At 56.1% G+C, this 25,754-nt stretch overlaps 2 protein-coding genes across 4 annotated transcripts in view; one reads left to right on the plus strand and one right to left on the minus strand.

Annotated features, from left to right (window-relative positions):
* The window catches only part of ZNF710 (zinc finger protein 710), a 65,660-nt gene extending 55,062 nt beyond the window's left edge, over positions 1-10,598 (plus strand). For both annotated transcript variants that reach the window (XM_029950651.1, XM_029950650.1), the window contains 3 exons: positions 2,967-3,158; positions 3,662-3,836; positions 7,926-10,598. In XM_029950651.1, the coding sequence (XP_029806511.1) occupies positions 2,967-3,158; positions 3,662-3,836; positions 7,926-8,092 (534 nt within the window). In that variant the 3' untranslated portion in view covers positions 8,093-10,598. The remainder of the gene's footprint in view (positions 1-2,966; positions 3,159-3,661; positions 3,837-7,925) is intronic.
* Positions 10,599-11,946: 1,348 nt separating this feature from the next.
* Positions 11,947-25,754, minus strand: part of IDH2 (isocitrate dehydrogenase (NADP(+)) 2) — a 16,852-nt gene continuing 3,044 nt past the window's right edge. Inside the window, exons 1-11 of one of the 2 annotated variants that reach the window (XM_029951305.1) lie at positions 25,343-25,431; positions 19,312-19,403; positions 18,288-18,453; positions 16,575-16,735; positions 16,340-16,483; positions 15,355-15,491; positions 15,020-15,171; positions 13,136-13,248; positions 12,867-12,964; positions 12,682-12,774; positions 11,947-12,285 (exon numbers count right to left, since the gene is read on the minus strand). In XM_029951305.1, the coding sequence (XP_029807165.1) occupies positions 12,201-12,285; positions 12,682-12,774; positions 12,867-12,964; positions 13,136-13,248; positions 15,020-15,171; positions 15,355-15,491; positions 16,340-16,483; positions 16,575-16,735; positions 18,288-18,453; positions 19,312-19,403; positions 25,343-25,376 (1,275 nt within the window). In that variant the 5' untranslated portion in view covers positions 25,377-25,431 and the 3' untranslated portion in view covers positions 11,947-12,200. Of the gene's footprint in view, positions 12,286-12,681; positions 12,775-12,866; positions 12,965-13,135; positions 13,249-15,019; positions 15,172-15,354; positions 15,492-16,339; positions 16,484-16,574; positions 16,736-18,287; positions 18,454-19,311; positions 19,404-25,342; positions 25,432-25,754 lie in introns of those variants that run through there. The other variant, XM_029951304.1, reaches the window with a different exon arrangement.

Consider the following 25,754-nt stretch of genomic DNA (forward strand, 5'->3'; position numbering starts at 1 on the left):
TGAGGCTCCTCCCCCGCTAGAGATCATCTAGGTGTAATATAGATGGTCCACTGGTGAACATTTCATATGTTTGTAGTTACATGTTTATTTGGATGAGTGTTAGTGTTAGAAAAAGTGCAATTGAAATTAGGGTTTTTTTAATAGCAAAACTTACTTTTAGAAGTTTTTGAATGAGGGGCACCTGGGTGGCTCAGTCAGGTGAGCGGCCAGCTTTGGCTCCGGTCATGGTTTCATGGTTCGTGGGTTGGAGCCTGGAATTGAGCTCTTTGCTGTCAGCGTGGAGCCCGCTTCAGATCCTATCTCTCTCTCTCTCTCTCTCCCTCACCTCCCTCTCCCTCTCTCTCCCTCTCTCTCTGCCCCTCCCTCACTCTCGCTTGTTCGCTCTCTCAAAAATAAATAAACATTTAAAAAATTAAGATAAACATTTAAAAAAAATAAAAAATAAAATAAAACTCTTTGAATGAAATGTTCATGGAAGCCCTGCAGGACTCGGACCGAGCTGGAGAATCACCGAGGCAGCCTGCCCTTCCTGATAGCCTGGAGGGTGGAGGCCAGGAGGCCCTGGGCGATGGACCTGACGGTCTTCTGACTGTCAGAGGGTTTCCTTTCTCCTTGTAATTACAAAAGTGTATCAAAACCTGTGCCCTCCCGTTAGGAAAAAGGCTATGTATGTGTGTGTATATATATATATATTTTTTTAAGTTTGTTTATCTATTTATTTTGAGAGAGACAGAGACAGCGTGAGTGGGGGAGGGGCAGAGAGCAAGTGAGAGAATCCCCAGCAGGCTCCACTTTCAGCCAGAGCTGAGACCCCCACTTCCCAGACGTGGCCCCGAACCCAGCATCGTGCTTCCTGGGCCAGAGGCCTTGCCCCCGGATCGTGGCTTTGAGCCGCCCCACTGGCCCCCTTGAGCGGGGCTCAAACCCACGAAACCGAGAGATCATGACCTGAGCTGAAACCAAGAATCAGATGCTTAACCAACTGAACCACCCAGGTGTCCCAAAATATATTTCATTTGAAAAGGGAACAGATGTAAGGGAAAATATTAGCTATAGAAAAGTCCAGTAGGACTAAATGAGGCAGAGCAGTTTGTGGGGCTACACTCTGGCCTTGTCTGCTCTGTCCCTTGGACATAACTTTGACCCATTGTCCCCTGTCGCCATCTCCGTCCCTTCAGACCAGTAGCCACCGTGCCCTTCAGCCCCTGCCCCTCCCCTTCCCAGAGGCCCCTCCGTCCAGGCAGGTGGATGGAGGCCTCTTGGGTCCCATAGCCCCACCCTGCACTTAGGCTGCCCCACCGTTTCTACCCCAAATCGCCTTGAAGCTGGATGTGCACACAGCTCCCTCTTTCCCTGGTGGCAGCCTTAGGGACACTCCAGGTCCAGCCTGTGTCCTCACCTCTCCTGTGGACACCGCAGCGAGTGCCGGTCACACCTGTCCTGCCCTGGGAACATTGTCTCCTAGAGCAGAGATGATTTGTAGGTTTTATCGCAGCTGCTGCCCCCATCAGCTGGCATGGTGCCCACGCTGTGATGTCAGGAAGGGTCCCGAAGCTGAAGCTGAGCTCAGCCTTAAAAGCAGCCCATGCGTGGTGTGAAAACCAGATGACTGACTACGGGTGTGTGCAGGGGCGAGGTGGGAGCGATGAACATTTGTGCCCGTACGTACCATCTTTCACCTCTGCTGAAAATCCCCACCAGTCTGCAGAGTCTTAAAAGAGAAAGAATGCCGTGAAGAAACACTGACAACAAAAACCAAAGGCTAATAAAAATCACGCATATCCCTGTCATCAGCGTAAATTTGCACGTGTGCGTGTGCACTGGGCGGTAAGCAGCCCGGGGCAGGGCCCCCTGGTGGTCAGACGCATCTTCAGCGTCCCCATCTGCTGAAAGAGACACAGGCACCGTTAGGTTATAATATGAAACTCTGTACCAAATAAGCAGTGGGGACGGCAGCTGTGACCGCAGACACGTATCTGTCCTCCTGCTGGAAGCTACTAAATTAACTGACTCAGCAAAGAGATGAGCGTTCCCCACCCCGCCCCGCTGCCCAACTTTTGTCCTTTCCTCCCCAGACAATACATCCGGCCTCCTGTGCCCACACCACCCTGTCCCGTCCTGGGGGTCACCTCCAGACCAGGGGAGAGTGCACTGACAGTCAAACTAGAGGCTCTTCCCCTGGAATTTTTGGCTTCTGGGGCCACGCGTCCCGAACTCCACTGATGAGAATCACCGGGGCCCTACCGAGCCCAAAACTTCCCCGGCCGCTGGGTCGGAGCTCCAGGGAGGAATCTCCCAGAGGCTGTGTGTGTAACAGGGACCTCAGGTGGTCCCATCGCCAGCCTGCAGCACTCTCACGGGGTCCAGTGGGTGGGCTCCAGAGGGTCGAGAACTCTCATATTCAGACCCGAGTGTCATTTTTCCTGGAGTGTCCACGCTTTTAATCATATTCTCAAAGGGGTCTGTGAACCCGGAGGACACAGAGATAACACTGAGCGGGGGAACACAGACGCATGCTCTTGACCTGAGGACGGTCCATCAGGCCGCAGCTGCCTTCTTGGCCACAGATCCCTGGTGCCGGGCGTGCGTTGATGTTGGCATAGCGGGTGCCCGGTGAATTGTTGCTGGATGAAGGAATGAATGAGTGAATGAAAGAATGAATGAATGAACACGTTAGCCTCGGTGCGCTGGTACAAACCTACAGGTGAGCAGGAAACAGCGGGTGTGTGGGCAGGAACAATAAGGCCCAGCCGGTCTCTGCCCACTACTGGAGGGCTTCCTGGAGTAAGTGGCCCTGTCCCAACATTCTCCCAGTCACTTAAAACAAGTGGTACCTATTTAGAACACTCAGACACTGTGGTCACCACACACACACACACACACACACACGCACGCACGCACACGTCCAGAGGCCGTGTCCGTCGTGGGGCCCTGACCATCACCCCTTCCTCCCCACCCCCCGCCAGGGCGTGAAGGAGTTCAAGTGCGAGGTGTGCGGCCGGGAGTTCACCCTGCAGGCAAACATGAAGCGTCACATGCTGATCCATACCAGCGTCCGGCCCTACCAGTGCCACATCTGCTTCAAGACCTTTGTGCAGAAGCAGACCCTCAAGACCCACATGATTGTACACTCACCTGTGAAGCCATTCAAGTGCAAGGTACCGCACCGGAGCCCCCAGGCCGGGCATCCCCACGGGCGGCCCAGAGTCAGCATGACGGCCGCAGCGAGAGCCCACGCAGAGCAGGCCTGGCCGGCACGAGCAGGGGCAGGGCGGGGGGGTCCAGTCTGGGGTGAGAAGGCCAGGGTTTGCTGGGTTGGAATGGGCCGTGCTGTTCAGAGCCTACAGGCTGCTGAGGTTGTGAGTTTTGGAAGTTGGGGAGGAGGTGAAGGTCCCGCACAGCCACCGGCATGGGACTCTGCGTGGCCGGAGAGACGGCCCCGGGCCTCCGGTAACCCCAGCTCGCGGGGAGGGTGGTAGAGTGACCAGCGAGGAGTGGCTTCGGGCTCTGGCTGGCGGGCCCCGGGGGTCACAGAGGAAGGGACGGAGTGAGTACCGTCTGCAGCGATGGGGACCCCGGCTCCACCGGGGAAGCGGGAGGGGCAGGGGTCGGCGGAGGGCGGGCTCCTGGGGGCTCACCAGGCCGAGTCCGTGTGTTGCAGGTGTGTGGGAAGTCCTTCAACCGCATGTACAACCTGCTGGGCCACATGCACCTGCACGCGGGCAGCAAGCCTTTCAAGTGCCCCTACTGCTCCAGCAAGTTCAACCTCAAGGGCAACCTGAGCCGGCACATGAAGGTCAAGCATGGTGTCATGGACATCGGCCTGGACAGCCAAGGTGGGTGGGCCAGGCACAGCGGCGTGCCCGGGAGCCTCCTGGGGAGGCCAGCCAGGCCTGCGGCCTCCTTGGGACAGGCTCAGCTCTAAGGAGGGAGGGGTCCTCGTGGGTCGTGTGTGTGCTCTTCACAGGACTTCCGTGGGCTCACAGAAACGATAGTAAGTAAAAATCGTAAGTCCTGTTGATCAAGTGTTAACTCACGTGATCCCCACGGGGAGGTGGCTCTGGAATCATCCCCATTTCACAGATGCAGGAACTGAAGGACAGAGCAGCCAGGTAACTCATGAAAGATCACGACACACAGGAGGTGACAGGCACTTTTATGTTAACGACTAGGTGACGTGTAAAAGAAATGATGGGAAAGAAATTAACAAAAGGGAAAATGGCAACTGGAAATATGAGGGGAGCCAGGTGAGGTCACAAGTCCAAAGGTACCCAGGGAGGGTCCATGGATATCCCTGGGGAGCTCTGAGCTTCCCAGCAGCCAAGGCAAAGAGGGTAACGCGACCCTTCGCACTCTTGTAGGGCTTGCCAGAGAGAATGTAGCCCACACGCCCAGGGAAGGGGCCTCACCTCCGCGCTGAGTAGGCGTTTCCCAGGCTGTTGGTCGTCAGATCCGTAATGTTGGTAATAGTCTCTGCCCTCAGTGCTCGTCAGTAGTGGGAAACATCAGTCTCTCAGGCCTTCCTGAGAGGAGGAGGGACTTTAGACATTCTGCCAGAGGAGAGAGCTGACGGCACTTCTGGAAGGCTCCTTGTTCAGTCTGGAGTGGTTTGTCTGGTGCAGCTTCGGAGACAGCAGCCAGGAGGAACATGCCTGGAGGGTAACGGGTGAGTCGACTCACCCGGACTTACCCACCGGCAGTCTGTCAGAGGCTGGGGGATGGTTGCAATAACCCCGATTCGGTTTTGCAGCAGCTAACCCGTGAATGGCCACGGTTTTCTGGCAGAAACAGGCGTCCTCAGTTTCCCGTTCTTGTGGGCAGGGAAAGACCCTGTTCCTCTTTAGCCCCTTCCTACGCACAGCGCAGTAGGAGAACCAACAATGTGGGGGCGCAGCACCGGGGGTCCCGCTAGGACAGCAGACCCAGCCCTCCCCCAGACCTGCCGACTCCGAATCTGCATTTCCGGAAAGCTCTTTGTTTTGCACGCTAGAGTTTCGGAAGCAAGGAACCGGGGAGCTGCTTTCAGACATCAGTATTTGCTGGAGACTCTTGGGACCTTGTGACAACACCAGGTGGGCGCCACCCCAGGGCGTCTGCGTCTGTACCTCTGGGGCCCTGCCACAGAAGGTGCATCTCCAGCACGTTCTCAGGGGATACCGAGGCTGCTGACCGGGGACCTCCCTTTGAGAACCTTCGATCTGGACTCTAAAAGGACTGGTACTCACACTTGGCTGCACAGTGGATGCAGCGGGGGAGTTTGTGAAATGCTGATGCCGGAGTCTCAACCCCAGAGATTCGGACGTAATTGATCTGGCACGTGGCCTAGCATTGGCACTTTAAAGCACTTTAGAGACTGTTTTTTTAAATATTTATTTATATTTGAGAGAGAGAGAGAGAGAGAGAGAGAGAGAGAGAAAGAGAACAAGCAAGGGAGGGGCAGAGAGAGAGAGGGAGACACAGAACCGGAAGCAGGCTCCAGGCTCCGAGCTGTCAGCACAGAGCCTGACTCGGGGCTCGAACCTACCAACTGTGAGGTCATGACCTGCGCCGAAGTCGGACCCTCAACGGACTGAGCCAGGCGCTCCAGCACTTTAGAGCACTTTGGGTAGTTCTCTGTGCTGGGGAGTTTGAGAGCTACCGCCGCCCCCCCATACTCCCACCCCCCCCACCCCTACCCCCACCCCGCAGACCTGCCGTGCATCTAAGTCACCAGGAGGGAGCGGAGCAGAACTGGTCCCTTTGGAAACTGAGGTCTCTGCACACCTTGCCCCCGGGGGGCGGGGGGCGGTGAGCTCAGTAACCAGGGCTGTGCGGCCTTCCCGGGGAGTGGCGTGGTAGCGATTGGCGCTGACATGGCTGGGACCCCAGCCAGCCGGCTCTCACGGACAGCCTTGATCTGAGAGATTCAGGCTTGACATTTGTGCAGGAGGAAAGCAGCAAACATTCTAGGTGCTTGTCTGATAAACGGTGGACCTGTAATTTGTGAGCTGGATCAACGTCCTAGTAGAAAACGGGGCACGCTATTCCTCGGGGCAATGAGACGGGACCAAGAGAGTGGATAAAGGGAAAGAAAGCAGAGCGGGGAGGACCCCAGCGCTGGAGGTTTTCAAGTATCTTTTTCAGCTTGTTTTGCATTAGTCAGCCGTTCCGTAGGAAGGTATGGCATAGGATTTGAGGAAGAAAAAGCCTAAGGTCTTTAAGATTTGGAACGATTGGCCTTGTTTTATAAAGTCAGGAAGACTCACAGTGTGTCAGAGGCTCTGGGCGCGCACACACACTCCCGCTGGCCATCTTCAGAGTTGGCTGATTCAGCCCCTCAACAATGACTGGGAGGGGGGCGGTATAGACTCCCTCCATCTGTTTAGAGCATTAGCTGTGATTTTCCTCATGGTCACAAGATGGCTGCCCGCACGCACAACCAAGGGGCCAGTAAGAGCCTGCCTTTTTGCTCTAGGAAACCAGTGAGAATTGTGTGGATTCAAAGATTTCACACACAGCCCTTTCCTCATGAGTCGCTGGCCTGAGTTCATTCCCTAACCACTCGTTGGCAAGGGGCGAATTACCCCTGGACCGTTGGTTCTCCACCGGGGCTGAGTTTGCCGACACTTGGCCGAGTCTAGAGGCGGTTTTGGTTGTTCCGGGGGTGATGCTCCTGGCTGGTGGGCGCCTGGGAGACTGCTAACCGTCCGACCACGCACACCTACAATAACCCGCGCAACAAAGAATCGTGGTGCAAAGTGGTAGTAGCGCCAAAAACCCGCCTTAGACTTACTAGGGCTGCCCCCAGACTAGGGTCTGTTTCTCTACAAGACACGTCACTTCTAGGTGGACGGGGACAGAACACGCGCTGCGGCTCAGGCACAGTCCCTGCCACCCAGCTTCCCGGGGTCCCCAGCTCCTACCACGGGTTCCCATCCTCCAGAGGAAGGCGGCTCCCGGCGGCCTCCGTGGACCTTTCTGTCCCGCTTTTGTTCTGGCACTAAGCACTAAGCACTAAGTAAGATTTCAAAGAGACAGAGCAGGAGCAGGGGAGGGGCAGAGAGAGAGACAGGATCCGAAGCAGGCTCCAGGCTCTGAGCTGTCAGTGCAAAGCCCCAACTCAGGGCTGGAAACCACAAACCGTGAGATCATGACCTGAGCGAAAGTCGGCGCTTAACCTACTGAGCACCCCCAGGCACCCCCTCCCTCCCACCATTTGAGACAGAGCAGAACAGTGGATTAAAACAACAGCGCTTTGGGGGTGCCTGGATGGGTCAATGGGTTTAAGCATCTGATTTCAGCTCAGGTCATGATCACACCGCTTGTGCGTTCGAGCCCCACATCAAGCTCTTTGCTGACAGCTCGGAGCCTGGAGCCTGCTTCAGATTCTGTGTCTCCCTCTCTCTCTGCCCTTCCCCCACTCGCACTCTGTCTCTCTCACTCGCTCAAAAATCAACATTAAAAAAAGGTAAAACAACTGCACTTGTGCTGGGCGCCCTTTGGCAAGTTGATTAACCTCTCTGAACTTCCTTTTGATCTCCTACGCCCGTTTGCTGTGAGCACTCATGAGAAGTACCACGCCCACAGTACTTGGTGTTGCAGAAACATGACAGAGAGCAGCAGGTTTGCATGTGGCCGAGGGCACCAATGAGAGACCTTGTAGAGGACGCATAGGAGGGGCAATAGAGGCACGACAAAGAGAAGTTCAAGGCCAGCCCTGCATCCACCCCACTGCACACACACGCACAGCTTTAGGGCTCGGGTCTGGTGACCCATGGGAGAAGCCGCAGGAGCCTGGGGGCCTCTCTGTGCAGGAAGGGAGGCAGCTGAGCGTCCTCTGGAGGCAAGGACTAGGAAGTCCTTGGAAAGGCCCCCTGCTTCCGTGTCGAAGTCACTGGCTCCTCCTGGAGGCGGCATCCGGGCCTAACCGCACCCCTCTCTTGCAGACCCCATGATGGAGCTGACGGGCACTGACCCCTCGGAGCTGGACAGCCAGCAGGAGGTGGAGGACTTCGAGAACGCCTACGCGTATGCCGGCGTGGACAGCGGCGCCGAGGCCAGCGTCCTCACCGAGCAGGCCATGAAGGAGATGGCCTACTACAACGTGCTATAGCACAGGCCGGGCCGCCCACGGGGGCGCGGCGGGCCTGGGGCGCGGGGGGAGACCCACGTGCTGCGGGCGCACCCCCGCGGCGGAGAAAAGCTACTGCCCCGCTGTCCCGAGCCCTCCCCTCCCACGGGGTCGTTTGCGCCACTTAGGGACTCGAAGACCACATGGAGACTGTACTACTGGTCTCAGCTGTGACCCAGGCCCCGGGCGTCCAGGGAAGGAAGGGGCACGGAGGCCCGGCTCTGGGTGTCCTTGGCCTGCTGCTGTGGGAGGGGGGCGAGAAATGCTGATCGGGGCCGTTGGGGTATGGGTCACAAGGGCACAGTTCCTTGGGTCTCCCAGGCCCGGAGCTGGGCAGCTTGGGGACGGGGGGGACTTCCTGACGGCCTCTCGGGGGTCCTGGCCCTGGAGGACGAGATAACTTGAGCCTTGCCTTGTTTCTCCTCTGGACCAACTCCTGCCTCTAGGGACGTCTGAGCTCCTGCGCTCTCAGCACTGCCCCCCTCCCCCCGCATCCCTCGCCAGCCCCACAGGCTGGGAAGAGCCCAGGCCCCAGAGCCCCCTTCCCCACCCTGTCCACGGACAACCAGGCAGGGCCCTCTGCCTTCTACCTCCTGGTGCCCCCCACGCTCCCTCCAGCCAGGCATGCATGCTGCCCCGGTCCTGGCCTTAGGAAAGCGGGGGGTAGCCCAGCCCCCAGCTAATGCCCGCTCCAGCCGACCCCCAGGAGGCCCGCCTCTTCCGGCCATTCGAAAGCGGGCACCCCTAAAGTGGATTTCAACAAAGGTCAGCCGGTTCCGTGCTGAACTGGTCCCCGCACCAGGCTCCCCCGATGTGAACAAAGCTGGGGTGTGCCTTTTGCTGGGCACACATTGAGACAGACGGGGGATCCCCTCACGTGAGGGGCAGGGCACAGAGAAGGGATCATGGGGACCGAGAGCGGCTGTCCCCAGAGGAGGCCGACGACCCCTGGGGGTGGCTGGAGTATTTTACTATTAAAAGTACCCATTTTGGGGACGGGGACAGCCAGGAGTCAGCAGGTTCCCAGGAAGAGCAACATCGTTAAGAAAATGAAGACGATAGAGAAAAACAAATTTTTTTGAGCAAAAGGGGTATTTTGAAGGTAATTTATTTTTTTTCCTTTCCAACTCTGTGTCGCCTATTCTTTCTGCCGGAGATCATTTTCTTTTTCCAAACGGAAGCTCCCGTATGTGCTGTGCGCGCTTCACGCCCCCGCCAGCTCGAGCGGCCGGCCAGGAGGGCTCCGGCGCGGAGGGGCCTGGCAGGCGGCGGGCGAGAGGCAGGATGCAGAGCTGGGCAGGCCCCCGCCCCTGCCCGGCCTCTCCAGCCAGTGACTCGCTCTGCACCGGCCACCTCGGCGGCCCAGGCCGCTCCGTTCTGCTCAGCCAGCAGCGCCCTCCCCTGCTTGCCTGCTCCCGTCGCCTCTGTCCCCACGCCAGCTCCTGCCCCGGGAGCCGAAGACAGGCCCGGGGCACGAAATAGCACATTCAGGAAGGCTAGGGCACCCGGGACGCCTGCCCACTTGCCTCCCAAGGCCTCAGTGGAGCCGGGCAGGCAGGGCTGTCCCCAAAGGCACGAAGGAGGTGAAGCCACCAACTTCGGCCCGGAAACCAGGAAAGGAGGGGGAACAGCCGGGGTGGGGTGGGGGGGGACCAGTTTGAAATGCAGCTAACCACCCCCAGAGCTGTATCCTTCGTGAAGGACCAAGCCAGGCTTCAGGTTCAGGGTGGCCGTGATCAGGACCGAGGGGAGGACATGGCGGCCTCGGGACCAGGCGGCCAGGTGCCCCTTCCTTTGCTGCTTAAGCTCATGCTAAGAGGCAACAACCGAGGGCTGGGGGCTCATAGGAGCCTTTCCCCCCCCCAGAACCCCGAGGCCCCCCCCCCTCCCCGGCCCCCCAGGTGCCCGCCATGATGACCCTCAGGTGGCAGTGACCCCGTCACTGTAGAAGACATTTTCTCCTGCTGAGCAGAAGCGTCGCCCCCTGCAAACTACCTCTTCCCACAATGTCTTTCTCCCCTGGTACCAAAAAGAACCCTGTACCTCCTCCTCCTCTTTCCTGCCAGCGCAGTGGCCTTGGTCTTGGAAACCCAAGGGAGGCGGTCTGGCCCCCAGGGCGGGGCTCTCCTTTCCTCCCCCAGCCAGCCCTGCCATCAGCACGGCCCTCTGCGAGGTTCAGTACTTGAACGCCCCCTGCCCTGTGCCTTGGACCCGGGCGAAGCTAAGAGAAGGCAACGGCACGACTTACACAACTTGAGCCGGGGGGCGGTCTCGGCAAGGCCCCTGTCCTCACTCCTCCCCGGCCTCTCGAGAGAGGCGCGCGGCCTCTTGGGTGACTTGGAAACTCCACTCTAACTTATTTTGACGTGTACACAAACCAACCGTTTAGAAATTCCCCTTGTGCAGAGCCCTACTGTGTTTTTATGTTCCTGTTTAAAAGAGAAGTTTACTTAGCAATAATTATAAATAAATGAATATTCTTTAGCGAGGTGACTGTGAGTGCTTCTTCCCGTGGTTCTTGGGGACGGGGTCCTCCCCTCTCCCCCGGAAGCAGTTCCCAGCACGGCTTCCCAGCCCCACAAAGTACAGGCATTGCTCTCCCCGGAGGGAAGGACAGAGGCCACTTCCCCTCTTGACCCACCCAGGGCACCAGGACAGAAGCCAGCTCACGATGCCGGACTGTGCCTCAGAGAAAGGGCCGGAAACCTTGGGCTTTGCCCCAGGAGTTGGGCCCTAAGCAGAGCCAGCACATCAGCCTTGCTTCCCACAGCCCTGGGAGTTCGGTGTGGTTACTGCGGGTGGGTCCTTCACACGGACGGAGGCCACCAGGGTGAGTGGTGGTGAGAGGCCATCTCAAAGCCACCGAGGTCCCAGCTGTCCGGTTTCAGGAGCTCTGAGTCTCCCCCGTTCCCAACCCTGGAGACTGGGGAAACAGACTTGGGTCGCCAAGTATGTATTACGTCAGGTGACAATGGTACAGCTCTTCCCCAGGACGCGGAGACCCCCAAAAGTAGAATATACTCCCTGCATAGAAAGGGAGCCCTTTACGTCGGGCCTCTTTTGCTTTACTGCAACTTTCCCCGTCTTACTTTTCTGGTTTGGCCAAAGCGTGGCGAGGAGGAACCCAAGTTAGGGACCCGGTGGGCCTGGACTACATGTTCACAATCCCAGCCCCAAGCCCCAGGCAGCCGGGCCGAGGGCCGTGGAGCCCTGCTGGGTGGGACCCATTCTGAGGACCAAGAAAAGGGCAAATAAAGGGGTCTTGAGGGGCGCCTGGGTGGCTTTGTGGGTTGAGCGTCCAACTTCGGCCCAGGTCATGATCTCGCGGTTCGTGGGTTTGAGCCCCGCATTGGGCTCTGTGCTGACAGCTAGTTCAGAGCCTGGAGCCTGCTTCGGATTCTGTGTCCCTCTCTCTCTGCCCCTCCCCTGCTCATGATCTGTCTCTCTGCCTCTCAAAAATAAATAAATGTTAAAAAAATTAAAAAAAAAAAAGGGGTCTTGAGATTTTTAGAAGGTTGAAACTAAGAAAGGAAAAATCAATGGCGACGTACCCGAGTCTATGAGCAAGCGGTAATGATCCCCGATGGAGATCAGGATTAGGAACCGGTGCGGGGGGGGGCTTGGCAAGTCCAGGCCTGCACATCAAGGCCCAGCGGCGGGTCTGGCGGCTCCCAGAGAATCCAGGACGCTCCCACGGCTGCCCCATCGCCCCCCTCCCCTCAGGGTGGCCCCTGACCCAGGGGTCGAGGGTGGGATCTGCCAGCCCTCTGAGGGCTTCTTTCTCTGGGGCCCCGGCTGGGCTGCCTCCGTCCCTGGGACACAAACACAGCAGACAGTTCTGTGAAGAGCTTTTTAGTAGCTAAATGTGGCACCATGTGTTCCAAGGGCGATATAAATTACAGTCTGCAAAACACACCGACTGGCTGAGGTAAAACACGCTGATCCTGCCTCACGTCCCCATGAGGGGAAACACAGACATTTTAAAAAACATCTTGCTTATAAAAAACGTCCCCTAGAAAGGCCTCCTGAGAGGGGCCGGGAGGCTCACCCGCGGCCGGCTGCCCCCCACCCCCACCCCGGACGGCCCCCACTACTGGCCCAGGGCCTTGTCCAGGTTGTTCTTGATGGTGTCCAGGAAGTCCGAGGTGTTCAGGAAGTGCTCGTTCAGCTTCACACTGTGGGGAGAAGGCCGCTCAGGTGAGGCGCGGCTCCGGCCTGGGCCCCTCCAGGCACAGCCTGACACTGGGCACCGGAGGGGGTTGCCCTCCCATGCCCCCCCGGCCCCTGTGGGGAGGGGGCACACCCAGGCTGCCTAGAACCCACAAGTTCAGCAGGGATTTGTACAGAAGGCGATGGGAAGGCTCTGAGCCCCCAGCCTCAGGGATGGGGGGATGGGGACAAACTCTCGGGGCCTCAGGACTGTAGACCTGTCTGGCCCCAGGCCCTTGGCAGATAAGCTGATTTGAGAAGGTTGGGGGGGGGGGAGCCTCTGAGAGGGTCCTCTGGCTTCTTCCCACCCAGGGAAGAAGGTTCCAGAAGGCCAGCCCTTCCTTCTGCCACCAGGCACGCACTTGCTGAGGCCATGGATACAGCCGGCCAGGTCCTTGGTCATGGCTCCGCTCTCCACTGTCTGGACACACACCTTCTCCAGGGTCTGTGCAAACCTGCGGGGCACGGGCCAGAGTGAGGCCCCGGCGGGACGGAGCCGGGCCCAGGACCTGCCCTGGGCCAGCTCAGGCCCCCCGTCTCCGCTCACCTGATGAGGTCCTGGTTCCCATCCAGCTTTCCCCGGTGCTCCAGGCCGCGCGTCCAGGCAAAGATGCTGGCGATGGGGTTGGTGCTGGTAGGCCGGCCCTGGGGTGAGGGGTCACAGGGGGATTAGGAGCCAAACCGGCTGAAAAGGGGGCCACCTGGACCCAGCTGCCCATCCCTAGGCTGACAGGTCAGCCCCATCCCCCAGTCCTCGGGGCCAGTGGGTTCTGCACCCCTGGGGCAGATGGGTATGTGACCAGTCCCCACACTCACCTTCTGGTGCTCCCTATAATGGCGGGTGACCGTCCCATGAGCAGCCTCCGCCTCGATGGTCTTCCCATCCGGGCAGACCAGCACAGACGTCATCAGGCCAAGGGAGCCGAAGCCTGAAGAGTGGGAAGACCCTCCACTCGGTGTCTGCACCCTCCTCAGACCGCCGGGGTCGAGCCCCCCGCCCTTCTGCTGCGGGGAGGAGCCTCTCAGCTCGTGAACCCCCACAGCATGGGGGAGGTCGGCCACTGCTTTGGGCTTGCCCACTTTCGTCGTGAGTCTCCGGAGCCCAGCACAAGGCACGGGGACGTTCGAAGGTGGCTATCATCAGCCTGTTCATGTACATCTGGGTCCCCACCTCCAGGTGTCCCAGAGCCCCCAGACCCCAAGACCCCAAGAGTTCTGCCCACCCAGCCTGGCTCACAACCACACGGTTGATTTAAGCAGAAGCAGAGAGCCTGACACCAGCCACAGCAAGACGACCCCTCTGTCTGCTGCTGAGAGCTTTGTGATTTATTTCCAAGCTCGCCCAAATCCAAATGTCAACCTTTTCTATTGTCAAGGTCCCCTGGGCTTACAAAGCACCCCACGGCACAAAAACAAGCACTCTGCAAAGTCCCAAGAAAGAAAAAGTGAAAAGCCTCTATAGGAAAATGAGTTGTCTAAGAATTTCTTCGGCTGAGGCTCGGGGAGGGGTCCCTTCTCCACGTTTCCTGGACTTCATACGTGCCCATTCCTTATTAACTTAGGGTAACTTCCGTGCCCTTCCCTTGTCTGCTATGGCTTCTCACCCTTCCATCCTAGATCGGAATTGTTCTAGTCAAGAGGATCACCACCACACTTGTCAAGATCGAGCCAAAGGTTTTCATGAAACATCAGGACCTTACGCATTCTCCTTGCAACCCCGGGTGGGCTTCAGGTTCCTTCCTACCAGGAGCGAGACCCCAAACCGTCCACGGACCCTGGTTTCCCTTCCACTCTCTATGCTTTCTGTCTATCCCCCACCACTGCTCCTGCTCTTGTGCCCAACACAACTGGGCTAGTTCTTTTTTTTTTTTTTTTTTTTTTTTAAGATTTTTCGAGAGAGCGCACATGCACACGTGTGGGGAGAGGGAAAGAGAAAATCTCAGCAGGCTCCAGGCCCAGCGTGGGGCCCGATGCGGGGCTCCATCGCACGACTGTGAGATCATGACCTGAGATGAAATCAAGAGTCGGACACTTAACCAACCAAGCCACCCGGGCGCCCCAAAGATTTTATATTTTAAGTGATCTCTACACCCAACTTGAGGCAAGAAATCACAGTCCCTGAGATCAAGAGTCACCTGATCTTCCAACTGAGCCAGCCGGGCACAATCGGGCTATTTCTTATGGCTATTTCTCTAACGGTCTCATCCATGCTTTCTGTTAGAATCCCAGTGATCTCTTGGAGGACACGCTAGGGCTTGGGGCTTTACCATACTCCCCAATATCTTCCTACGTCCAACAGGTTTACTGTGCAAAACGAATTCTCTGTAATCCAAAAAGCCCCCAGTTGCACTCAAATCCATTTTCCTACCGGAGCCAAGCTGAGCCCAAACCTGCAGGCACGGTCACTTGTTCCCTTCGTGGACAGGCACCTCAAAGCTGACACACGTAGCCCCTTAGAACTTGAATTCCTAGGTTCTCCTTTTTCTGGAACAGCAGCCTTAGTGATACACCAGTCCAAACCTAATTCGTGATCCTTCCTCCCTCTGGGGCCAGGGAGCTCCTGTCCCCTGCGGTCCCCAGGGAACCCTACAATGAGGCTGCCACACTGGACACGTTTTCTACGAAGGGGGTCTGAAAACCGCCCCCAGCCAGAGAAGACCACCCGTGCACCCCGTGTGGAGCAGGGCGCTCCCAGCATACCCTGGGCCAGGATGTCCGACTGCACGTCCCCGTCATAGTTCTTGCAGGCCCACACGAAGCCGCCCGAAGACTTGAGGACCTGAGCCACCATGTCGTCAATGAGCCGGTGCTCGTACCAGATCTTATTCTTGTCGAAGTCGGTCTTGTAGTGCCTGGGAGCGAAAGGGCCTGTTGTGGGGAGAGGGCAGGAGGCTGACAGACTGAGGGGGTCTCCCCGAGCTCAGAGCTGAGCCACATGCACCGGGACAGTGGCCACCCCGTCGGATGGGGGCCGCAGGGGACAGGCGAGAAGGGCTGTGGGGTCCTCGGGAAGCAATGAAGGGCGAGGCCGTTACTTCTCAAAGATCTCCTGGAAAATGTCCTTGAAGCGCCCGTCGTAGGCCTTCAGAATGGTGTTCTTGGTGCTCATGTAGAGCGGCCACTTCTTCTGGATGGCGTACTGGAAACAGCTGTGCGCAAAGCCGGAGATGGACTGCGGGCGGGGGGAGAGAGCGGTCCCTGGAGTGGGGCCCGGCCGGCCCGCAATGGCCAGCCCGCCCTGGTGCCCGGAGCCAGGCCCAGGCCCCGCGGGCAGAATGGCACCCCTTCCCTCCATATCCGACCCACGCCGGCAGTCGGGTGAACCCCGCCACCCTAGAGCGAGCATCTGCTGTTTCTGCTCACCCGGGCCCCCCTCCCCACATCTGGGAGGAAACAGCCCCCAAACTTGGCTTCAGAAAACTACCTTCCTCTCCCCAGCTCTTAGACCACGTGGCCGGGGTGAAGCTAACTCCCCCAGCCCCCCTGCCTGACTCTAGAGGTGACAGGGTGTCCCGGCCTATCCTATCTGAGCCCTGCGTGGCTGGCTCTCAGAGGGTCATGTGACCCAGGCCTGGCACTTTCACTGGAACCATGAACCAAAAAGGCTCTTATTTGATAAGGTAGCCAAGTCCGCAGGGGATAAGCCTAGAATTCTTGGTGGCCACTTTCCTCACAGCCTGGGGTCGAGGCCAACCAGAGATGGGAAGCCAAGAGATGGGAAGGGAAAGAAAATGCTCATCTGGCTCTCTTAAGCCAAGAGTCCAGACAACTACCGCGCCCCCACAGGTGTGTCGGAGAATGAGCGCGGGAGCGCCTAGCGGAGCAGGGGTCGTCCGGCCCCCCTCCACACCAGGCCCCCCACAGGTGCCCCTGAAACACGGCCAACATGCATTGTTCACAGGCCTCGGACCTTCCTCAGGACACTGACGCAGGAGTGGTGACGATCGCCAACCCCAAGTGGCCCCGGGGGGAGGACAGGCTCAGGGAGGAGGGAACCCCAAGCCACCCGCCGGGCCTCACCTCGTCGGTGTTGTACATGCCCATCCCCACGCCGCCGGCAGGGAAATTGAACACCTCCCATTCCTTAGCGCCGCTGCCGTCCTTCGGGGAGAAGACGATCTTGAACGTGCCGGCCCGGTCGACCACGAAGTCTGTGGCCTTGTACTGCAGAGACAGAAGAACGGCTCAGGCCAGGGGTTCCGAGTGAGGGGCCCAGGCCGGTGAGAGCCAAGCCCCGCCTCTTGCCGCCGCCAACCTGATCGCCGTGGGCGTGCCTGCCAATGGTGATGGGCTTGGTCCAGCCGGGGACGAGGCGCGGGATGTTTTTGCAGATGATGGGTTCCCGGAAGACGGTTCCCCCGAGGATGTTCCGGATGGTTCCATTGGGACTCTTCCACATCTTCTTCAGCTTGAACTCTGGGAGGACAGAGATGAAGGGGCCCCGCTTTAGTCCCTACCTTCCAACCAAAATTTGAACCCTAAGCAAGAACACAGCCAGAGGGGAGCCCTAAAAATCCTCCTGAGGACTGTCTAGAATACAAATATGTGGGCTCCGGGACCAGATTTCTGTTTGTTTGGGTTTTTTTTTAATTTTTTAATGTTTAATCATTTTTAAGAGATAGATCACAAGCAGAGGAGGGTTAGAGAGACAAGGAGACACAGAATCCGAAGCAGATTCCAGGCTCTGAGCTGTCAGCACAGAGCCCAACACGGGGCTCAAACTCGTGAACCGTGAAATCATGACCTGAGCCGAAGTGGGACGCTCAGCCGACTGAGCCACCCAGGTGCCCCTCTGAGATCAGATTTCTTGGCTTCAAGGTCTGGCTCTACCATCTCTAATTGTGAGTTTTATGCAAGTAGGTTACCCTGAGCCATAAAACGAAATTACTGATAAAAACACCTACCATCTTGGGTTGGCATGAGGCTTAAATAAACGTCTCTGTAAAGTGCCTAGAACAGTGCCTGGCAAGTGCTCCTTCAGCTAGAATATTATTCCCACGTCATGATCGGACGTAGCTCAGTCCGACGAATTCACTGTGGATGTTCTGTTCCAGCCTCAGTCCTGCCACAAACCACGGGGTCCAGCCCACGTTACTAGGACTGTGGCCCTCAACTTCCTTCTCCATAAAACACAGATACAGAAATCCCAGGGGGGCTCAGGAGAAATGAAAAGAAAACCCACAGAAAAGAGCGTAGCACTGAAATGATCCCAATGCCCTAGGTCAGGTACAAACTCGAAAGACAGAAGAAGGTCTAGAGTGTTTGGAAATGTGCTCGGAATACTTCCTTCTGGCTCCCTCACGCCGCAGGACGCCGGCAGAGAGAAAGAGCTCTGCAAACCCCTGAACGACCCTTTCTCGAATTTTCCAAACCTGGCCCCTTTATCCACACACTGGTGCCGTATCTCATGAAACCCTCGAAGGTGCTCCCCAGAAGCAGGGACCGGCAGCCAGTCCGAGCCTGGGGAGGGCACCTGGCCGAGACCCTTCCATGACCGCAGGGGCAGGGGCAGACCTGCAATGCCAGGACAGTGGCGAGACACTAGCCGTGCTCCCCAGAGCCCTCTGCGGCTCTGAAGGGTACGAGGCTGACACATGGCCCTCCGCTGGACAGAGGTGGCCCGGGATGTCTCTGTGAACCTGCCCACAGAACAGTCCAGGGGTCCAGAGGGGCGGGCTGCCCAAGGGCGCTGCCCTTACTGTGACGGCATCGGTATTCGCTTCCTCCTCGCTGGCGTCCAAGACACCAGCGCGGACCTGGGCCACACAGCACGGCAGAAACGCCACCACGAGCCTGGGAACAAGCAACATGGATTCCGCCCCACCCCCCCCACGTGTGTGCCAGCCCCTCACCGGCCCTCCAGCCTCCTCTTCAGGAACCTTCCATCGCCTCCTGGGAAGTCGCAGGAAGACGGGGTTCGTGTCGCAGCCCCCACAGCCCCTGCCCACCCACCTCCACACCCTCATACCTTCCACACGGGCCTCATCAGGGGTGATGGTGGCACACTTGACGGCCACACTGTACTTCTGGGTGGCCAACGCGGAGTCTATGGTGACCTGGTCGTCGGTCTTGTCACGGTTTGGGAGCCCCAGGTCGAAATACTTGAGCTGGACATCCACGTGCGGTAGGATGAGCTAGAGACAGATAGATGAGCAGGGCAAGGCATCAGCCCAGATGACTGTGACTTGGGGCCACCAAGGGGTTGTGGCAGAGGACACCCAGTCAGGGCAGGGATAGGAGAAGGCCAGCAGAGGAAGAGGGCAGCACAGCAGAGGGGCCAGGTGCAAGCTGTCCAGGGGTCAGGGCTCCAGACAGGGGCCACAAGACCAGGCCGCAGACCCTCACAGGGTAGGGCTCGGCCCCCAGCATGGACCACGATGGCCCAGCAATGCGGCCGAACCCCAATCCCAAGTGCACCTAGATTTCCTCGTGCGCTGGGTTCCCTCTTCCCTCCCATCCAGAAGGGGCAACTCTCAACTTCTTCTTGCAGACAGACCCACAATCCGGGGGTCTTCACATGGACAACGAGCTCCACCAGACAGATCCTAAACACGATGGCTCTGGAGAAGCCAATTAGCCACACTGGGAACCATCTGCCTTGACGGCTCAAAGCCATCACTGTCCGACGACCCACCACAGCCACGAACCCCAAGGACACCCCAAGGACACCCCAAACTGCTAAGAAAGGGTTGTGTACCCGGCTGCAGGCTGGCACACCAGCCCCGCCCTCTTTCCACTCCCTCTAGAAAGCACATCGGCAGGTGGGCATCAGGACAGACCTGACGCAGGACTGGCGCCCACACCTGCTGAGGACAGAACCCTGCCTTACGTCATAAAGACCAGGTCTGGTCTGGACACGACAGAAGGGGAGACGAAAGGCCAGAAACAGGGCTGCCGCCGCCGCCTGCCAGGGTGACAGGTGAACGCTGGGACCCGACGCGGGGTCCGGAGGCCCGTGCAGGGACTGAACGCCCACTTTGGGAGGCACCTACTTTCTCCTTGATGAACTGCCAGATGATCCGGGTCATCTCATCGCCGTCCATCTCCACCACCGGCTTCGCCACCTTGATCCTCTTGTCGGCATCTAGAAACAGGCACACACAGTGATCATGCCTGGGGAGGGGGGGGCGGTCCTGGGGGGGAGCCCCCTCCTCCCCCATGGGACCTGCCCTTCACCCAGGAGAGGGCAGTGTCAGCCAAGACCCAGTTACCCGCACTCGCTCCCTCTCAGCAGGACTAGCTCCTGGGCCGGGCCACCTGGGGGACCCAGATGTCCCCCTGAGGATGGCCAGCTAGGGCTGAAAGATGATGGCCTGACCCGTCAGATCCTCTCCCCCAGAATATGAAGGCAGAGGAGCCCAACACAGAAGACAAGAGCCAACCGGGCCACCTGTCCGGCAGCAAGTAGGGGCGGGAATGCCTACGGGCTGTCGCCACCCAGTCCCAGGGCAGCCGCTGTGGCCCGGCCCCAGCAACTCTTGAGCTTCCCCGTAACGTGTTACAAGAACTCGACTAAATCTAAGTGAAGACGGAAACTGTGCCTGACATGGTCCCCACACCCTTTACATGACCCCTTTCTATTCTCAAACCACTCCTGAAGGGAAGATGGTTATCTCCACTTTAGGGGCACCTGGGTGGCTGTTGGTTAAGCGTCTGACTTCAGCTCAGGTTGTGATCTCCTGATTCGGGAGTCCCAGCCCCACGTCGGGCTCTGTTGATGGCTCGGAGCCTGGAGCCTGCTTCAGATTCTGTGTCCCAAGCTCTCTGCCCCTCCCCCACTTGTCCTCTGTCTCTGTCTCTTAAAAGTCAACATGAAAAAAAAGCTTAAGTGTGGTGCAACTGAGGCTCAGGGAGTTTACCAGCTTACTGCCAAAGATTACAGGCCTGACAACAGTTACCAGGATTCATTCACACCTTTCTCAGGGGAAAGCGGGGGCTTAAGGCACGCAGAATGGAACTCAGACCCTGGCAGGCTGGCCAGTCCTGCCAGAGAAGCATCAGAGGTCCAAAGAGACGGTGGAGGAGGACAGGAGTCGGGGTAAGCTCTTCAAGGAAAGTCTGACTCATCAGAAAAACCAACAGTCTGGGAAGTGAATTCCAAAGAAAACTCAAGACAAAGGCTCCTCCAATTAGATCAGTGCAGACCACCTTGAGTGAAGCTGTTGAACCTCACCCTGTGGCACGGAGGTGCCCCTGCCCTGGCACGCTCCTCCACCCACAGCCTGGGAAGGAGCAGCCCCTGCAGGATCGGGCAACAAGACCGGCGCAAAACCCAGAGCCGGGCGTCAGCCATCAGAAGGCTCACTCCCGCCCGGCACCCCCGGGCAGGAGGGAGACAGCTGAGAACTGGGCTCTGTCCCCAGCAGAGCCCCCTCCGTCCTCACTTAGGGCCCATTTACTCTTCAGTTACGCACAGTCCTTACAGATGTGGGTCTTGCCAGAGATGAGACGGCAAGTCTGAAGGACTAAGATGTTCAATTAAAAACACCAACGGTCAGAAGAAGTGACATCTGGGAGGTGGACAGCAAGGGACAGAAGTTTATGAAAAGCAGGCCCTGAAACTAAAAAAGCATATTTAAATCAGAAGCCACCGAGGGGCGCCTGGGCAGCTCAGTCGGTTAAGCGTCCGACTGGCTCACAGTTCGTGGGTTCAAGCCCCAACGTCGGACTCTGTGCTGACAGCTAGCTCAGAGTCTAGAGCCTGCTTCCGGTTCTGTGTACCCCTCCTCCCCCACTCAAAAGTAAATAAACATTTTTTAAAAATGTTAAAACAGACGTGACCAAAGCCCAACGGATCCCCCGTGGATCACTGCCCTACAACACACAGCACAGCCAGGATGCATGCTGACACCCCCAGCCCGCTAAGAGAAAGGGGACTTAAGTGCCGCAAAATGACTCACTCTCCAAAGATCCACACAGATTTTTTTTAATCTAAAAATAATCTCCCAAAGATGTGCAAACAGGTTTGTTGTTGTTTTAATCTAAAAGGACTCTCGGAGGTGACTTAGGAAGACAAATGAATGCAGGAAGTGTGGCTTGTGTCAATGTCAGGACTGCTCCCAGGTCTCTGGCCCCAGCGCGGCCTCTGGACACCCTCGCGGGTCATGTGTAGAGAACCAGGAGGCAAACACAGACTCCAAACATTCCATTCCCCGGAGAACAAGGTGAACCCAGTTGGCACCTCTCCACCACCCTTTCCAGCATGCAAAGGGGCCTTTGGATCCAAGCCACAGAAGTCCCTCACCTTTCCAGGTTGAAAGCTTGAGTGAAAAGGGCTTTGGGACTTGCAGAAAGTCTACTGGGCTGTTGCACAGTTAGCTTTGTTTTGTTTTGTTTTCTTTTTTCTTTTCTTTTTTTTGATGTTTATCTTTGAGAGAGACAGAGAGCGCGAGCAGGGGAGGGGCCGAGAGAGGGGGAGACAGAGAAGCAGGTTTCACACTGGCAGTGCAGAGCCAGATGCAGGGCTCAAACTCAAGAAACCGTTAGATCATGACCTGAGTCGAAATAAAGACTAAGATGCTTCACTGACTGAGCCCCCCGGTGCCCCGAGCTATAGCTTAGTTTTTAAGAGCATCTCCTATGAGCTGAAGTCATGACCAGTAATCAAGGTTGTTGTAATGCACTGAACCTCCCATAAGCATAACCCCTAAGGAGAATTCATTTGTGGCCAGTCTTAGAGGTTTCCGCTTCGCTGGGCTCTCCTCAAGTTTTGGCTTCAGATACAGCAGCCTGTGGGCTGTGGACACCGTACCTCCTGCATCTGACAGTTCAATGTCACTGATCATAGCAGGCAGCCCTCCCTGCGGTGCCTGCAGGTGTCAAACCTCAGAGACCACAGGGCCCACTTACTTACAACCAGGTGCAAGGCACCTCTTCCTGAAGCACCAAAAAACTGTAACAGTTCCTGGTCTAAAGGAGCGAGTATGGAAGGGAAACCCGACGGATAATGGAGAGAGAGCGAACAGCCCAGTTACCAAAGTCAGGAGAACAGCCTCCCTGGCACTTCCCAAGACTGGGGTCAGTCATGGAGCCCAAGCAGCCGAGACTCCTGATTGGCTCCTGCAGTGTTTTTTAAAAAGTATACTAATTGGTGACCAAGGTTTTAAAATCAGGTGATTTCAGGGGCGCCTGGGTGGCTCAGCCGGATGAGCTTCCGGCTTTGGCTCAGGTCATGATCTCACCACTCGTGGGATCGAGCCCCACGTCGGGCTCTGTGCTGACAGCTCAGAGCCTGGAGCTGTCTTCAGACTCTGTGTCTCCCTCTCTCTCTGCCCCTCCCGTGCTCATGCTGTCTCTCTCCCAAAAATAAAAAATAAAAAACACTAAAAAAAAGTTATTAAAATCAGGTGATTTCAACAACAATATAACAACAAAAAGCCAATTAATAAATGGGCAAAGGACTTGAATAGACATCTCTCCAAAAAAAAAAAAAAAACCGTATATAAAAGGCCAATAAGCATATGAAAGGTTGCCCTACAGCACTCATCATTAGGGAAACGCAAATAAAAATCACACCCAGGAGGATGGCTACCAACAAAACCAAAACTAAACCAAACAAAAAAACCCCAAAACAGAAAACAGCAAGTGTTGGGGAGCATGTGGAGAAGTTGGAACCCTTGCATACAGCTGGCGAGGACGCTATGGAAGACAGGATGGTGGTTCCTCAAAAAATTAAAGATAGAACTGCCATATTGTTCAGCAATCCCACTTCTAGATATGTATCCAAAATAATTAAAAGCAGGGTCTCAGAGAGATATCTGTACACCCATGTCCATTCCAGAATTATTCACAACAGGCAAGAGGCGGAAGCAATTCAAGTGTCCATCAAGGATCGAAGGGATAAACACAAAGCGGTACGAGCCTTCGAGAGGACAGTACTATGGAAACTGACCCAGGAAGGTTAAGAAAAACGTCCCTCCAAAAGGTTACATGATGTTCACCATTTCAGGTTTCTCCAAGACGGGGCTCTCCACCGCTTAAATGTGGATGGACTTGCTCAGAGACTAAAAGAGGAAGTGCCGCCATTGTTAGCAAAAGCAATGGATCTGGACCTACCTCAATAGCTTTTGTTGCTCGTTCTTTTGTTTCAAATTCCACAAAGCCAGTTTCCCTTGGGATGGGCAGGAGACTTACAATGTGGCATCCTTATATAAATAATATTGCCACATTTCCCACACGCTTTCAATCCAGCAGTGATGAGCACTTCTGACCTCTTATAATAAATTAGAAGCAGTAATAAAAAGGCAAGGAATTAATAATCATATTGTCTAAACTTTTCACAATTCCTGTACCTTACCCAGAAAGTCAATACATTCTAAGTTGAATATTTTTTACATGGCTATATACATAGAATGGAATATTCCACCTTAAAATTAAGAAAATGCAGACACAAGCTACAGCAGGGATAAACCTTGAGGATATTGTGTGCAGAGTGAAATAAGCCAGTCACAAAAAGGAAAACACGGTCTGATTTTCCTTCCATGCGGTACCTAGAAGCAGTCAAATTCACAGAAACAGAAAGTAGAATGGTGCTTGCCAGGGGCTGGGGGAGGGCGGAACGGGGAGCTGTGGTTTCATGGGTACAGAGTTTCGGTTTTGCAAGCTGATGAAACTCTGGGGTTGGCTGTCCAACAGTGTGAAAGTACTTAACACTACAGAATGGCACACTTAAAAATGGACAGGACGTTTTTGATATGTGGTTTTTTACTACAATAAAGATAAGAAATAACAGTTTTTAAGTTTTTAAAAATCTATTGCTTTTTATTTTTATTTTTATTTATTTATTTATTTTTTTGAGAGACAGAGAAAGACAGCTGGAGCCCGGGAGGGTCAGAGAGAGAGGGAGACACAGAATCCGAAACAGGCTCCAGGCTCTGAGCTAGTTGTCAGCACAGAGCCCGACGCGGGGCTCGAACCCACGAACCTGAGATCTGACCTGAGCCGAAGCCGGATGCTTTAACCGACTGAGCCACCCAGGCGCCCCAAGTTTTTAAAAATCTAAACCACTCAAGCAGTGCCTGAGTGGCTCAGTCCGTCAAGCATCCCATTTGGGCTCAGGTCATGATCTCACAGTCCATGAGTTCAAGCCTGGTGTTGGGCTCTGTGCTGATAGCTCTCTGGCTCTCCCCTGCTCACACTCTGTCTCTCTCTCTAATATAAATGAAACACTAAAAAAATAAAATAAAAATAAATAAAAAAAATCTAAACCAGTCAAAACTAAAACAACCCAGGAGATTTTACACAAAAATCCAGTCTCTCTTGAAGAATAAGTTGTTTCTCCCACACTGAGCCGGGCGCTCACTCATGTCAAGGTTGGGCTGCACCGAGGACAGCCTCCCCTCAAGACTCCCGGCCTATCTCAGACCCTCCAGAGGACACATGCCCCAAGGCATCAGAGTAGGAGATCTTGTGTGAGATTCAGCCAATGTGACAGAGACACCCCCATCATCTGCCCCTCCCTGGGTGACAAGAGATGAGGAGCAATCTGAAATCCAAGGAACAGCGCTGGAGCCTCCCTGAAAGCTTCCAAGGGGCAGCCACCGTGAAACCTTCAGATGACATGTTGCACACTGGCCTCTTGGCACACGGGAGCCCCATAGGCCAACTCTCCTCCCCGTCTGGGATTCCTAGCACCCAACACCAAGTAAGGATTCCAAAACCCGTCCCGGGGTTTCGGGATTGGCCTGCTGCTCCAAACTCAAGGCTAAAGGTCCCTCCCAAGATGGCCACCCCCAAGGGTAAGCGCGTTACCACAGGCCTACCCTGGCTGTCAGCCAAGCTGCTAAGCCAGCACAGCCCAACATAATGTGGGGAGAAGCCCCCAGTTCCTGGCAGCGCAAGAAGGCAGGGCAGCAAACCTGGAAGAGATTTCCTTGGTGTCATCCTTCAGTCTCCCTATTCCCTCACGCGAACATGCAAACCATTGAAATATCCTATTAGCTCTTCAAATTACATCCAGAATCCAACCACTTTTCACCACTCCCGGGGCCAATAACCTTGCCAAAGTATGAGATAGCCTCCTACCAGGACCCTGAGGCCAGAATGAGCCTGTTAACATGTAAATCACAGGATGCCGGGTGGCTCAGTAGGTTGAGCTTTGACTTTGGCTCAGATCTTCTCTCAGTTCATGGGTTCAAGCCCCACGTGGGGCTCTGTGCTGACCGCTCAGTGCCTGGAGCCTGCTTCTGGTTCTGTGTGTCTCTCTCTCTGCTCCTCCCTATTCGCACTCTGTCTCTGTCTCTCTGAAAAATAAACATGTAAAAAATAATTTAAAAGCTGTAAAAAATGTGAATCTGGCCACAATACCCTTCTCAAAACCTTGTAAAACTTCCTTTTCACTCAGAGTAAAGGCCAAAGTCCTAAAAAATGTCTGGTCCCCACAAGGCCTGACCTCATCTGTCACTGACCCCCCCCCCCCCCCCCCCCCCCCCCCCCC

Source organism: Suricata suricatta, chromosome 9 (assembly GCF_006229205.1).
Source record: "Suricata suricatta isolate VVHF042 chromosome 9, meerkat_22Aug2017_6uvM2_HiC, whole genome shotgun sequence".
Lineage (NCBI taxonomy): Eukaryota > Metazoa > Chordata > Mammalia > Carnivora > Herpestidae > Suricata > Suricata suricatta.